The following is a 15,848-nucleotide window of genomic DNA, read 5'->3' as shown; positions in this document are numbered from 1 at the left end:
CTAGTGTACAAGTGGGCCAGAAAAATAGTCAGTGTGCGCGCGTGTGCGTGTGTGTGGGGGGGGGGCGGGGGCCCAGGAGCTGTTATAAAAAAAGGTAGGAGACAAAAAGAAATGTAAAAGGTACATCATTCCTGTGTTCTTCAACATTGTACTTGGTCACTTTTAGAATTCCATATATTTATATCCATATATATTTATATATATTTATATATTCTTTTTACAATTAAAAACACCATGGATCTGACAGACTATTTGGTTTCTTTTTGTCTAAGTAGAAGTGTTTCTCTCATTTTTAAATAAATGTACGTAAATATGTTTTCTCTTTTTCCCATACTGCAAATTGGCGAGGCAGCCACTCCAATGTTTGCACATATCCATAAAGTATGCATACAACACCAGATTCTCCAAAACAAATTATGTTTTTTTTTTTTTTTTTTTTTTTTATCCACCCGTTTGCATCTCATCCCACAGGACGCTGAAAGTGTCTGCATTCAAGAATTCAAAACACCAGAAGTTTGTCAAACGACATCGAATGAGGCCAGGAGGTCAAGGTCCCTGGGTCTTGTCCTTTCATTGGCCCCGCTGGCTCAAGTCTCTCTGCGATAGGTTGGGGCTGAGCAACTGAGTCTCCGTGAGTCCGTTGGAGCAACCCAGACCTCCGGCTCCTCCTCCTCCGCCTCCTCCTCCATGAGGGCTCAAGAAGCAGACAGTTTCTCTGGCTTCCACGCGCGCTGCCACCGAGCCACTGCCACCCGGGTTCACACCGGCGTCTTCCCGCTTCCTGTGGGCCAAGGCCAGAGCCCTGAGGTGCTCCTGGGCCTCCTCCAGCAACGTGGTCACCTCGTCCCGCTTCTGGAGGCAGGAGGGAGACGCGCGTCGCTCACTCCTCCCCGCTCGCACTTCCTTACAGGAAGCGGATCCCAGCGACGCTGCTGCTGCTGCCGGGCTGATGCTGGTTTGCATACAGGAGATGTCATTGTCGTGCAGGTGACAGTGGACCGATGGGATGATGGGGATGGAACAGGAGCGGAACGGGGGAGGAGGAGCGCAGCAGGAGGAGGAGGAGGAGGAGTAGGAGTGGCCGGGTCTCCTCAGGCTGTGGACGGAGGGAGCCTGCTTCTGTTCCAGCTTCTCCACAGGGCCGCCCCACCTGGCCAGGGGGCTGCAGCCCTCTGCAGACACAGCAGGCCGCATGTGGAGGAAGGCATCCTGTCTGGGGTCACTGCCTGGCCTCTCTTCGCCCTGCATCTGGTACCTGTGTACTCAGACAGAAGAGAGAGAGAGAGAGAGAGAGAGAGAGAGAGAGAGAGGGAGAAAAGATGGATTTACGCTGTGGAACTCACTCAACTTCACCTTGAATGCCAGCCACTTCGCTCTTACTCTGGGGTGGGAAATACCAAAATGGCGGCCGTGGTGTGAAATCTGTGAAATTATGGTCAACAGTTTTCAGGCGGCTACACACAGGACAAATCTCCTTAGGGATGGCACTCTCTGTCTGGCCTGCTCAGAACAGTTTCCCCACACAAACGTGCATGTGAGTGCACGTTTAGCATTGTAGTTGATATTTAAATTGTAGCCTATATTCATTCTGACTGAGAGAGAGTGTAGTGTTACAAAATCAAAAGCGTTGTTAAAATGTTTCACCATCGACAAAGGCATGTCAGTGTAGGGCCCGCGGCACTTAAAAAGAACCATGCAGAAAATATATTTTATTTCGTTTTGAACACATGCGCGTGTTTAAAGCAACCAGGCCGCTTCATAGTAAGGCAGTAGTTTAGGGACATCCAATATTGATTTGTTCTCTCTCCATTTCCCTCTGCCTCAAAAACGACCATGCTGTCTTCGTCCTGTGTGTTATCTATCCCTCCATCTAGCGGTGTTTCAGAGGCTTGTTTCATTATCTTTGTGTAATAATTCATAATCCTCTACAAGGGCTAGCTTGCACACTGAGCATCAATATTCAACTTTGAGTCTTCTGCCGATAATACGACATTCACACTTTTAAGTTTCCCTCAAGATTGGCGGAGGACAGTATGGGGTATAGGGAGGGTGTACAGTATTTCAAAAGTGCAAACACAGTCATATTCTTTAGTTGCTGTGGTATTGCCGTGTTTCTGTGGTGAGAACCTCTCCAAAAAGCAGCATTTGAGACTTAGCACAGTACAAAGGGACGATCCCACGTGGGCTAGATAAGAGAGGATGATGTCAGGGCCCTAATGCCCGAGATAACATTCAACAGACAAATCTCTCTTTTGATGTTGCCAAATACAATGGGAATGCAAGAATCTATACAATAGAGTTCAAACACACGCCCTGGAGCAGAGTGTGAGCAGCGGGGAAGGCATTACACACATGTATTTTGGATTGGCTGTTGCTGTGAATGGCAGGCATTTATCCATCAATTATTTATCTATCGAGACTGCTCAAGCATGAATAATTCCAAGTGAAATCAAGACAGTTTCCCCACATGTCTTTTTAAAATATATCCCACCACTAACGTCCCTATGTAGTTGTGTGTGAAGACTACTTATGCCTTAGGTCCTTCACAGGGAAACATGGCATAAAAGTAACAACATGACTATTCATTTACACATGCTATCTATCTGCAATCTTGTCTGCCATATACTGTAAGCCACTGTGCTGGTCTACGCACGCACTCACGCACACAGACACACACACACACACACACACACACACACACACACACACACACACACACACACACACACACACACACACACACACACACACACACACACACACAATGTGTACTGCATATATTCAACCTCAGCAGTCTGATTTTGAGAGAGAGGAATAGGGAAAGGGGGAGGAGGTGACATGCTTATCTAAAAGATGCTGGTAGGAGAGACATAGACAAAAGCGTTCCACCTCTCTGTCGGTCGCTTTGCAGACAGGTTTATCTTAAAATAGCAGCAACAACACAGGACATTCTGCAGACATTCTGGGGAGATAAGGCCAGGGTTCTTCTTATAACAGGTGCACTGTGAGAAGGAGCTACTGTAATACTGTCATATGCTAGTATATGCACCCTGGTCTGACTCTCCACCTCTGTCTTTTCACTTCTCCATTCTTGGCCGGCTAAATTGAAATGTATTCACAGCGCTTCCTCTCCGTCTCTCTGTCAATTTGAGTGACCCACGCCTCTCTGTTCTGGCTTCTGTCCGACTCTCGGTTTCCCTTCACAGCTTAACGTCTCCATGGCAACCCCGAGACCCCCTTTTACAGTATCAGCGCACGGCAGCGCTCTCTTTAGTCAGCTCGTCGAGTCTGGCTGTCTTGTCCGTCTTTCAGCCTCCACCATGCATTTTGCACGGCCACCTCTTGTCGCACGGGTACAGGTGTACTATACAGCGAGTGGATGGAAGTCCAGCTCTCCGTCTGTCCCTCCCTATCTTTCTGTTCTCGTTCATTTTCATGTGCATTTTAACCCTGGTTCTCCATTTGCTCGACTCTCTTCCTGCCTGTCCGTTCCTATCATAGTGTGGTATGTCTTTCAAAAATGCAGTGGTGGAAAGTTAATATACTCGAGTGCTGTGCATTTGGGGTATTTTCTTTTACTCTACTGGAGTATTTCCTATTTTCGATAATTTTGCTTCAACCCTATTTCATCATTACGGCATTATAGTACTTTTACTCCACTAAAATTATTTTAAAACTTTAGCTACTAGTTACTTTGTAGATTTTGATTATAATTACAAAACATACATTAACCACTTCAGCTATTTGAAAATAGCCGATCCGTCGTTTTGCAACGTGTTGAGAGCTTGTGATACGCAATTTTTCAAAGGATTTCAATACATTTGAAAACTTGTGAAATGGGACCTTCTGCATAACGATGACTTTTTTTTTTTTTTTTTTTACTTTTCGTACTTTAAGAATATTTTAATGCCAACATTTTTGAATACCAAACTTGTACTTGTAACAGACTATTTGCACAGTAGGCCAGGAGTATGGATACTTTAAAGTCCAAAATACGACTACTTCTTCCATCACTGCTAAAATGTGGTTTGTCCTGTATGTAGGTCATGTGGAGCTTATCTTCAGATGGGGCCACTGGGGCTCTTATGTCTGGTGTGCTGCTAGCTTGTACAGGTAAATACAGCAATGGCGCTCCGACAAACTGGGTCAAGCCACATATCCTCAGTAAATTAAATACACTTTCTGTTGATCAGTGGCGTCTCCCTCTCTTGGTAGCTACAGACAGAACACTGTCTAACGTGTACAGTACAGACTCCATTATTGTGGCTTCTCCCATGACAGAAAGAAAACTTCACTAAAGTTGACCTGGAGCCAGAATTCCAAATAGACATTCTGAAAGGTTAATTTATACTCGGTCGTGCGATGGTGCCGGTTTAGTAGTCAGTCATGTCATGAGCCAGGCGCTAATCAGCGCACATGGCACACACGCCATGCGTCAGACCCTGATGAAAACTGATTTCTGAGGGGCACCTTACAGTAACTCAACTCAGAGTGAGTTCCTGTGATGGAATCCAGCTCTGCATTGACGATTGTATACAAATAAAATACAATCTTCAATACGCTTTGGGAGGCTGGTTTTTTTATTACAGGTGCTGGTGTCAGTAGGCAGAATTGTGAACAAATGATCAGCAAACTGGCTAGACAATCTCCTTAGTCCTTAGTGAGATGACAAGAGCTTCAAGCTAATCAGTGGTTAATCACATTGCTGGCTCAAAACCTGTGAAATAAGACTTTATTTCACAAATAAGACTTTATTACAAATAAGACTTTATTTCACAGGTCCCCCCGGCCCGGCTTCCACGGGCCAATTGTCTTAAAAAGTATATCTTTGCAAATGAAAGACTTTGATATTTCCAATGTTGAAATGAAATCCGGAGCTTTGACAGCAGCATACAGTCACCTGCATGTCTTAGATGTATGGGCACTTACTCAATATGGACATATGTATACACAGTTCAAATACTCATTGTGAGTCCTGTGTATAAATAACCAAAGGGACCCTTACACACAATCAGCATATTACTGTGCACAGGGATGCATAAAATAGGGAAAATAGGTGAGGAGGGAGTTTTAACAGTTTTTACGGTGGGACTCTAGCCGTCTGAATCGCTCAAGCAATGTGCAAGTGAAAATAAGAAGATAATAGTGACTCAGGGAACTAGAACCAGGCAACTAAAATCCCTACTGAATGACCTTTTTTAAATTAGTGACAAAGTTATAGCAGAACATGTCTGTCAGTCATCAACAGCGTTTGAAGAATGGGTTTCATTCTGTTATAGATTAGGTTAATCCATTTTGGGCCTACAATAGCAGACCTACGAGCTTGTAGGTCTGGTATTTTTGAAAAATCAAAGAACGACTGACATAGAAACATAGGTAGCTTTTTCAGAAAACTGTCAGGATGTAGAAGACATTTTTAGAATCTGATCCCAGGCCTATAGAAATGGGTTAAAACATTCGTTACAATGTCCTAAAGATATAATGTCCTCACCCCTGTGCTTCAATGTCCTTTTCACACGACTCCACTTCCTGGAGATGTTGGTAGGCGGGACCAGAACATTTTGACGTTCCAATCGGATTCAGCCTTCCTCTGGTAATGGGAGGAGTTCTGCGAGGAGCTGAACAATGAGCTGGCCGAGTTCTCTGGTCTGGGCTGTTGGACAAGGAGCTACTTCTGAGAAAGAAAAAACAAAACAGAAAAGCAATGGCAATCATAAGACATTGTTTGTGTGGGACTGGCAGACATTGTGTGTGTAATAAACTTTGTGAACCTTTAGCGTTCTGTATACTGTCTATACTGTACAGTATATACTGTATACTGTCTCGTGTCGCGTTATTGTTCTCCCGGGCCCGCCACCGCTGTCGCCGTACCAAAGGTATACTTCAACCGGATTGTCACACACCACCCAGCCGGCACACACTACCATGTCTGTAGTGTGTGCCGGGTCCAGTACTTAAGAGTTTACAACAGATAGCACCTTCAGAATGTTTAATTTAATTCCACCCAAGAAGACGAAGCACTTTGACGAGGTGAGTCCATGCTGTTCACCTTGCAGAGGGACCTGCCTGTGAGAGGGATGGACAGTGGCTGCCTTGCGCGCTGCTTATCTTAGATTTAGATATAGCTTATACTAATCTATTCTACACTACACCATTATGATAACAATAATGCAGATCATCCGTTTTTTTCTTGTCTTTCTACAAGTAAAGCTCATGCATGGGCTGCAGATTTATATATGTGCAAATATAAAATAGCTGTGATACTTATGTAAGTGGTTATGGTGAAATAAACCATTAACACTTCATGAACAAATGGTTAGTTTGGAGGGGGCGAGGGGACGATGACATCACCGGCTCACAAAATGAGTGTTCGAATGCCGCCCCCCTAAAAAAACGCTGTCTCTGTGTGGCGGAAAGGGCAGTACTTGCGCGGGTAACGCAGAATACGTCCTCATGTGGACACCACCTAAATCCCACGCTTTTCACATTGGCCGGTTATAGCGCCAATGTGGACATGACTTTGAATGTCGAATTGCCATCAAAGGCGTAAGAAGAAATGGCGCCCTTTTCTTATTGGCCTATTATAGCGCCACCAGGAGGCCACAATAACCTACCTGGCCTGGTGGAGACCTGTGCTCCGAGGAGCACTTTTTCTAGTTTCATCTCTGTCTCATCTCTTCCATGTACAGTAAGAGATAGGTGTAGTGTTTATAGCTCCAATTATAATTACTATCATTCTTCCGTGAATCAACAATTAACTTTGGCTGCACCATAACATGGCTAATTCAATTCCTCTCTTCAATGCGTCCCAGCTGATTATGAGGAGGGACACTGAGGTTGCTATATTGCTATAATAATCACCAGCACTCTGTATCTCTTGTCTCTACAGAATGTAGAGACAAGAGATACACTGGCTGTGTACACCGACAATTACACTTGCCTGTGAGAACTTGTGGTTGTTTATGCACGTTGTCTGTGTTAGTACAGTGTACAGTTACATTCCACCTTTGGAAAGATAACCCTTGCAAGAAAAGAGATGAGAAACATCCTCCCTTGTAAGACTTTTGATGCTGCTCACGTCGGCTACAAGGGTGGGGTTAAGGGTGAATTATGAATGTGTCCGATGAAAGGTCCTCCCATATACAGCATAAGACATTGTTCATTGTGTGTGTGTGTGTGGGTGTGTGTGCGTGTGTGTGTGTGTGTGTGCGCGTGCAGAAGTGCACAGTACTTGTGTACATTTGAAAGTGTAGGCGTGCGTCTGCGTGTCTGCATTCCTGCCTTACCTGTAATGTTTTGCTGGGCCTTTGGAGGTGTTGATCGTGGTATTGTTAACATTGCAGTGAGCGAAGCTGGATTCACAGAGAGCGCCCTCACGAGACTGGGAGGGCCGCTTACAGTACTATAAGAATGAAAAGCAAACAAACAAAAACATTAAGTAAACAAACAAACAACACTACTATACAGCAGCGGTGGTAATCGGTGGTACGAATCTAAAACCGACAAGCCCCCATCCTTTTCACTAATGCAAAAACCCATCAGAGTGTATTCAAGACATGAAACCTATCAATACCTGGGGCATAAATTTAATGTTGCAGGTCACTGGGAAGAGCAAGTCAGAGAACTGTATGATGACTACTCTGTCAGACTGGACTTGATCGACTCCTCCCCCCTCCCTATCCGAATGAAATTGCAGGCAATCAGAGAATCGGCACTCGCCAAAATTCTATTCTCGAATATCAGCGACGACCCCACGGTCAGGGAAATGGCTCGCGAGTCACTCATTCAACACATGCAGCGACGTAATGTACCACCCGCGCTGGAGAATGACACGCAGTTCCTTGGATTCAAGACTAAGGTGAATGGTAAATTGGACATTAAAGCCGCTGGATTCGGTGTGCGGTCCGACTGGATGGATCTTAATGATCTATGCCAGCGATCAGGATTACAGTTAAAGTGGGTGGAGCCTGATACAACAACTGCTGCGCTCAACAGCATCATCATAGATCTGCGTGTCCGTGCATGTGCGACCTCAATCAAATCCGCGACCGCAAGAGCCAACATTCTAGGAATGAAGCGATCACTGCACTGGACTGCACTGGACTGCAGGGAAAACTGGCTCTTCTTCCCTTTGCAAACCACTCATTATCACACTCTGTACGGTCAAATAACACCATAGGTGAGGACATTCTTATTTTCACTATTAAAGCCCGTTTACAGGTGTTGCCGACCAAGTTCAACTTGGCAACCTGGTACCCATCAGCACACGACCCACACTGCATCCTACATCCAGTACCACATGACAAAGAAACAGTCGCACACATCTTAAATGGTTGCAGCCACTATAAAGGACTGTACATTGCCAGACGTCTGGTGGACCTGGTCTCAGACAAGATCAGAGGAGTACAGGACAGGACAACAAGAATGTATAAACACAGCACTGTAAAAATAGACTGGTTTGATCACAATGACACACATGTCAATTCACTACAAGATATTCCAAATACCCCAGATATTGTGTTCATCAGTGAAATTAGAAAAACTGTCACTATATTTGAAATAGGCTGCCAATTTGATTTGTATATGGACACTTGTTTTACATCCAAACCTATGAAATATCAGCTTCTGGTGGAACGTATTATGGCCTTGGGATATAACTGTCAACTTATTGTACTTGGAAGTCTGGGCCATGTCCATGAACTTGTGCTCAGGGGTCTGCAATTGGATGGATTGCAAAAGACAAATGCAAAAAAGCTGGCTAAATACTGTTCTGTCTCAGCTACTATGGGCAGTCTGTCTATCTGGAGAAGGCGTTGTTTCATTTATCCCTAGGTGGCTTAAAAAACCCAAAACAAACATTCTGTCTAGTAGTGTCAAGTAATAGTATATGTCATCAATGTGCTATATATATATTTTTTTCTTTTCCCTCTGTGTGTTAAGCATGTGCAGCAGTTATATCTGGTTGGACCATATAATGTAACCTAATTCTGATCAGTGTTTGGGTCTATTGTATTACGCCTTTTGTGCAGATCCAAATAAAATAATTCAAATGTGTGGTTGTGTGTGTGCGTGTCTCTGTGTGTTTGTGTGTGTGTGTGTGTGTGTGTGTGTGTGTGTGTGTGTTAGGCTGCGCAACAGTGACACTTGGTGGTGAAAAAACGCTATTTCTGTGCTCAGACGGTCCCAGCCTAGGGACCCAGCCACCCAGGGACAGTGATTTCACCACTAAAAAAAGAAACATGTTTAACTTATGGACAAAATTGGGTTGCTTATGTACTGTAAGATAGACGTTACACTTTAGAGAGATAACATATTAATAGATTAATTGCGAGATTGTGGAGTACAGTGTTTTTGTTCTTGTTTTGATCCTTTTTAAATCACTAGGCACAGAGACCAAGGAGCCTATACTCGGGGACCATGCAAGTCGGAAAGTTGGGAATGCATGCCCCGCCCGGTTATGAAACACCCGTTTCTTGACTGCTGCTCAAAAGTCAGCTTTATTGTCTGGAACTGATGGAGACGACAGCACATGTAGTCAAACTACGCATAGACATACAGGGGCGGCGGTGGCTCAGGGGTAGAGTGCCTGGATGGTAACCGTAAGGTTGCCAGTTCGAACCCGGGCTCCCCCAGAGTTACTGTCGAAGTGTCCTTGAGCAAGACACTGAACCCCTAATTGCTCCCGATGTGCTAGTTGGTGCCTTGCATGGTTTCCGCTGCCATCAGTGTATGAATGTGTGTGTGAATGGGTGAATGTAATGCACAATCTCTGTAAAGCGCCTTGGATAAAGGTGCTATATAAATGCACCATTTACCATTTACCATTTAACTCCAGCTCCTATAATCTGCTAGCCTGGCGCAGCCACACTTCACCCGCCCCTATTGCATATATGCATATGCCCCGAGGCGAGCGCAGTGGTATATTAGTATCGCAACGCGAGGCTAATAATCTTCTTAGCACGTCTACTAAATGGAACTTTAGTTCAACCAGAAGAGGCTGCTGTTGTTCCACAAAGTATTACTAAGAAAAACAACATGGAATAAAATAAGATCTAAACTGTACATTATGTTGTCAATTAACTGTACTTTGACAAACTTAACATCCAAAGTTTAATCACTCATGGTACACATTTCTAGCAGTTTTTCAGGATTAATTTGGTTTTTTGTTATATCTTGTTCTTTGACCATTTACTTTTACCATGTCCTCATTCAGAGCTCTGACAGCCACAGTGAAAGAAATCTTCCTGAGCCTTGAGCCCCAGGCTACGAGGCACCTCCACGGTTTTCCGTTTCGCATCACCACAAACAGTCCATTACTAGGATGATGTTTGTTTGACCTTCATGAAGCACCTCCTCAAGCACCTGCTGTTGCATATGCCCTGCAGGTAGACAATAGAGAACACTCGGCCAACCTTCCAACCTCCCACAGACCTCGTAGGTCTTTCCATGACCCATACCGTATAGAGATGAAAAGCTCTTTCCATGACCCATACCATATAGAGATGGCATGACAGGATGCTGTGGGTTGTAGCAGAGCAGAAAGATGTTACCTTCTGTAACACATTGAACTTCCTCAGCTACCTGAGGTGGGAAAGGTCACAGGTGTTGCGCCCACTTTCCTTGCTTTCTTTGCCAGTTGCCTTATCATGCACTGTATCATAGGCTATACTGTATGTTTTGTTATTCCATGAAGCGTAAGAGTTCGTTTTTTGCTGATTATCAGAGCATTTGGAGACTACTGTACCACCGGTGTGAAGAAAATACAGTATAACACATTTGCACACTCCTGCCCTACAGTGTGGCCATTAATAACTTGAACCTGATTAGAAGCCAAATAGAGTTAAATGTGCCTCTATTGCAATCTACTCCGCCTACCTCCACGCCATCACGCTGGAGTGTGGAGGAATGCTGCCGGCGGCTTCTTACAGTACAGGCCAATGAGCGATCTGCCCTCTTCTTAATTGGCTACTTCATCCATGCGCAATAAATTCATTAATTGTTGACTGCTGACGCAACCCTACTGAGCCTTCACCTAATCTGATAAGATTATTACAGAGGCATAAATTAAATTTAAATGGCTTCACTGGGGTGCACTGTGGAAGCAGCCTGCGGTGGAACAGGAATGCATACCGTTGTGAATTGGCTCACAGCCTTTGCCACGTAGCATCCCTGCTCTCCGTTTCTCTCTACTGGATCAAGCTAGGTAGAAATACCATGAAATTAATTAAAACGATAAGCTTTTCCCAGACGTGAATTTTATCACAGAGAGATAAAAACAAATCAACGGTTAAGCGAATGCACCTTTGCTAGTCAATGTGTTATGCATATCTCACCAAAAAATTCACTGATAGTTGAATCAAATGGTCACTTCCTTTATGCTAGAAGCACACATCAAGATGTTCTGGCTAAAATGGTGATGTTTTTTAGGGAACAGTGTAAATCCATGTGAAACAACAGCCAACACTAACTGGCCAGTCATTTAGCTAATCACTGTGGGTGACTGAGTGAGTGAGACACAATCACACTGTCAGCACACTACAGTACAATATCTGCAAACTAAAAATGGCGTAAAAGTTTGTATGAGTTGCCTAAAAGTTTAGCCTGTACGCTCATCCAATGCAGCTCCTCCTGTTGTTCACATACAATCATTCAGCTTTCTATCCCTTAATAATGCGAGTTAATTCTTATTATTTGGGCACTTAGGGAAAATACTGACATTGGTACCCAAGTAACAAAATTTAATGTTGTTTATAATTTAGGATAAAAATAAAGAAATAAACACGGGTGGAAACTCCAGTTTACTGTAGTTATTCACTGTGCACATGAGCAATGATAAATCATTTGGTGCATTCTTTTCAGAAAGAAATAAAGATATCAAAGGGCTAGCTGTGCTCTTATAGAAAAAAGGTTTTAAGCCGACTGAATGTAACAAACTATTAATTACTAGAAGACACATCTAGAGTTTGCTGATCCGAGTCATAGTCCCGTTGTACCCGGCATGCTCACATACAGTATGAACCTATTGGTTGGATTGACGGTTGTTGTGGACAAATTTATATGGATCCCAAAAAAGAAGGGGGGTGCGTGTGGACGCCTCCTGGGGCTTCTACTAAAAGTGTTTGTCATGCCACACTCTGCTTGGAATCGGCCTGTATATTGACAATCATGCCCAATTAAAAATGAATCCAACCACATCTGAGGGGACAGACGGATGAGAGTCACAGGCCCGACTACCATACTCTCACAAAATCACAGACTATGCAAGCCCAAAGGGTGAAAGCAGTTGACGTGTTAAGCTTCACTGATCTTTCTGGCTGAAATTCAATCAGTATTGTAATCAGTTTGAGCAGTGCCCTACAATTTGGCATCTTTGGAAACAACACAGCAAGTAACAGCAGCATCATGCACACGCGCGCACACGCACACGCACACGCACGCACGCACGCACGCACACACACACACTTTGTTTTTCACGTGTCTCAAGTTGCTGTGGTTGACTCCCCCACAGGAGGACATGAAACAGCAGTCTTATTAGCATGCCAGTTAATAGACTGTAATAGCTGTCAGACAGAGAGACAGACAGACAGACAGACAGACAGACAGACAGACAGACAGACAGACAGACAGACAGACAGACAGACAGACAGACAGACTTTTATTTAAATTTAAATTTAAATTTGTGGGGCTCCCATGTGTTTTCTATCGCCACAAATTGAACAATCAGGCTTTCATATCATATGGGAGTTTTAATGGAAATTGCTCTCAAGAACAGCTCAACTGATTTTGGGCTCATCGTGATGTCATCAATGTCAGATTCCTACTTTGTATAATTCCTCCTCTTCTTCAGTCTTCAGTTCCAAATTTGCATTTCCACTTTGTTTACAATGTCCACCATTGTTGATTTTCTAAGCTGGCATGGAATGGAAACAAGCCTGGTTTTATCTAGCATCAGTATTATAATGACTCAAATATGAAATTATCTGCATATCAGCACCCCCACCACCTCAGGACATTGTGGTACTGCAGCAAAAACTGCTTTCAAAGTCCAGAAATAAATGACAAGGCCTGGTTATATCAGAGTGGTGATTGAGGCTCAAACCATTAGAAATAACTTTGAGGGACATAGACAACAATATGATATTTAATATTAAAAGCAGTTTTTAAATGCTTGTTATTTGCGCTTTAAGAGTTAAAGCATGGCAAAGAACATTACAAAAAGAAGGAAGAAGTAATGTTCTTTGCTTTTTTTTTCACCTCACTGGAACAGAGTGGATCCTCTTCTTTAATGTTATGATTTAACCTCGCCAACGAGCACCTGTATTCAGTTCAACAAACACAGGACCACGGCAGCTGCTCCCTTCCTCTATTCAACGTCAATCACAAGCAATTGTTTCTCCAGGCAATGGGATGTAGTCTATCCTGATAAACAAACCTTTTCTTATCAGACTCTATGTCTGATAAAAAAATAGATTAAATCCAAAGTAAAAGATAATTACGAGCATAGTTGCTTTAAAGATCAAAATTCTAATTTGAATAATTAGAATGCTCAATTATATGCCCCAGTGCCTTTTCATAATCACGAGCAATCCCAAAACAATTATTGTCGTCAGTTTGGAAAGTTGTGATTGTGGGAGACGGGGCCCTGACATGGAACTGGGAACAGAGCTGCCTCAGTTGTGCCTGCCACAGTTGAAATCACAAATGATACCCAGGAGATTTTAAATAGTGCTATTAGTATAGCTCAGCACTCTGCACAACTGGTACAAATGAAAAAAATGGAGACGGTGTCTAATACCAGCATAGTCTTCCCTGTGGATCTCTGATGTCATGTTGGTGATGTCATCCTTATTACAAACTGTATCGGTGGAACGATGGGAAAGGGGGTCTGAAATTATTAAATCTTATAGGCTATATAAAAATGCTATAAGGGAGGACCGGCAGGCGCCCCCGGTGGCGTAGTGGTCCAAGTGCATGCCACATGGGCTCTGGGCTGACAGCGCATCTTTCCTGTCAATCTTCACTTATAGTAGTTCTAAGTAATAATATATCAATATTATATTGTATTAAACGCTCCCAAAATAATGTGTCACGTTGACACCTCTAGGGGCCTCTAGCGGCCGTTAGTCATTTGCCGGCAGAATACGTTGGACCAATGATAAAGCTTCTATTACTTATAGCTACTTTATATCTATCAATAAAGGCAGAAAAGCCAAAAACAAATCTAAAAATCACACCTGTGTGAAGTGAGGGGCGCTCTTATCATCGTACATCATCATCTCATTCCGGCCACGAGTACGAACACGAACACGAACACGAACACACACACACACACACACACACACACACACACACACACACACACACACACACACACACACACACACACACACACACACACACACACACACACACACACACAATCACTCCCGTCACCCGTGTGAAGTGAGGGGCGCTCTTACAGTATCATCATACAGTACATCATCTCATTGTGTACTCACTTTTTCTTGTGTTTACACAAACATTGAAGAAAATGAAAAAAAACTTGCCATTCATTGTCAATGGCATTTAATGTTTACACAAACACTAAAAACTGTACAACCCTCAAAAAAGGGAGGACCGTTCGTCCACGTCATCACGCTCATGTCACTATGACTACACGCCCAAATATGGAGTGTGTTGTCTAACCTCAATGTGTCGTCATGGCATCAGGCACAAACAAACCAATCAGCTCCATACAGTATATGGGCACAAAAGAGGACACAACCCATATATAGCCATATACTGATGACGTCGCCTATCTGCATATAATGGCATAAGAAGGTCAAGGGCTGACAGATACAGAGATCTTCTGGGCCTATAGACGAATTCAGAAACGGGTCTCATGGTCTCAGTTTACGTATTTCCTGTAGGCGGACTCGACACAGCTGCGGGGATTAAACCCTCACCAGGCGCACCTCTTCTACTACAGTGAACGGTAGAGTGACTGATGTTAGTCTGCCTCAAACGTTACTCTTTTACTAACACTAACATTACAAAGATGCCCAGAACATCGAGATGAACCTGTGTAGTTTATGGCTGCTCCAACAGTAGTGGCAACATAACAACAAAACAAAAAAACTGAATGTCAAAATCCTAAATTCTTAGTATGAGGTATAAAGTACAGCAGCCATGTGTTGATAAAACAGAAATATTGGGTATTGGGTAAAACTGACATTATGTATCTTTCAGGACCTTTCACTGCTTCGTCTCAACCATTACTCAATGGCTCTGGTCTCAGCCACCGCGGTGGATATTTTGACATTCCGTTAAATTTTTTTTGGAATGTTGCCACTACTGTTGGAGCAGCCATAAACTACACAGGTTCATCTCGATGTTCTGGGCATCTTTGTAACGTTAGTGTTAGTAAAAAGCAGGTAAAAGAGTAACATTTGAGGCAGACTAACATCAGTCACTCTACCGTTCACTGTAGTAGAAGAGGTGCGCCTGGTGAGGGTTTAAACCCCGCAGCTATGTCGAGTCCCGCCTACAGGAAATACGTAAGCTGCGACCATGAGACCCGTTTCTGAATTCGTCTATTGGTGGGATCAGTGGTGTGGACGCTGACACCATTGTGACAGCACACCTCGCTCTACGCTGCTCTGGGACTAGAGGAGAGGACTAGTGTCGAGTGGATGCATGCTGCAGCTCCACTGTCATGGATGAGAGTGGATCAAAGGTTGGCTTGTAGCCTTGTGACATCTCTGTTTAATATACAGTATATCATTCTGGTAAACCTACACAGTTGTTTCTACAGATACAGCCCACCAATACTAGACATAGCTATGCCACCAGACACTCCACCTTTAATA

General features: G+C 43.6%; 1 protein-coding gene across 1 annotated transcript in view; it reads right to left on the bottom strand.

Annotated features, from left to right (window-relative positions):
* Window positions 1-570: 570 nt before the first annotated feature.
* nrg3a (neuregulin 3a) overlaps window positions 571-15,848 on the bottom strand; it is a gene marked incomplete at both ends in the record, with an annotated part of 501,581 nt that continues 486,303 nt past the window's right edge. Inside the window, 3 exons of the mRNA XM_083775014.1 lie at window positions 571-1,255; window positions 5,492-5,674; window positions 7,287-7,402. Of these exons, the coding sequence (XP_083631140.1) occupies window positions 571-1,255; window positions 5,492-5,674; window positions 7,287-7,402 (984 nt within the window). The remainder of the gene's footprint in view (window positions 1,256-5,491; window positions 5,675-7,286; window positions 7,403-15,848) is intronic.

This window comes from Protomyctophum parallelum (assembly GCF_964188405.1).
Source record: "Protomyctophum parallelum genome assembly, chromosome: 10".
In the NCBI taxonomy this organism is placed as follows: Eukaryota; Metazoa; Chordata; class Actinopteri; order Myctophiformes; family Myctophidae; genus Protomyctophum; species Protomyctophum parallelum.
Note: the sequence above shows the minus strand (reverse complement) of the source record. Positions and strands in the feature narration are given on the sequence as shown.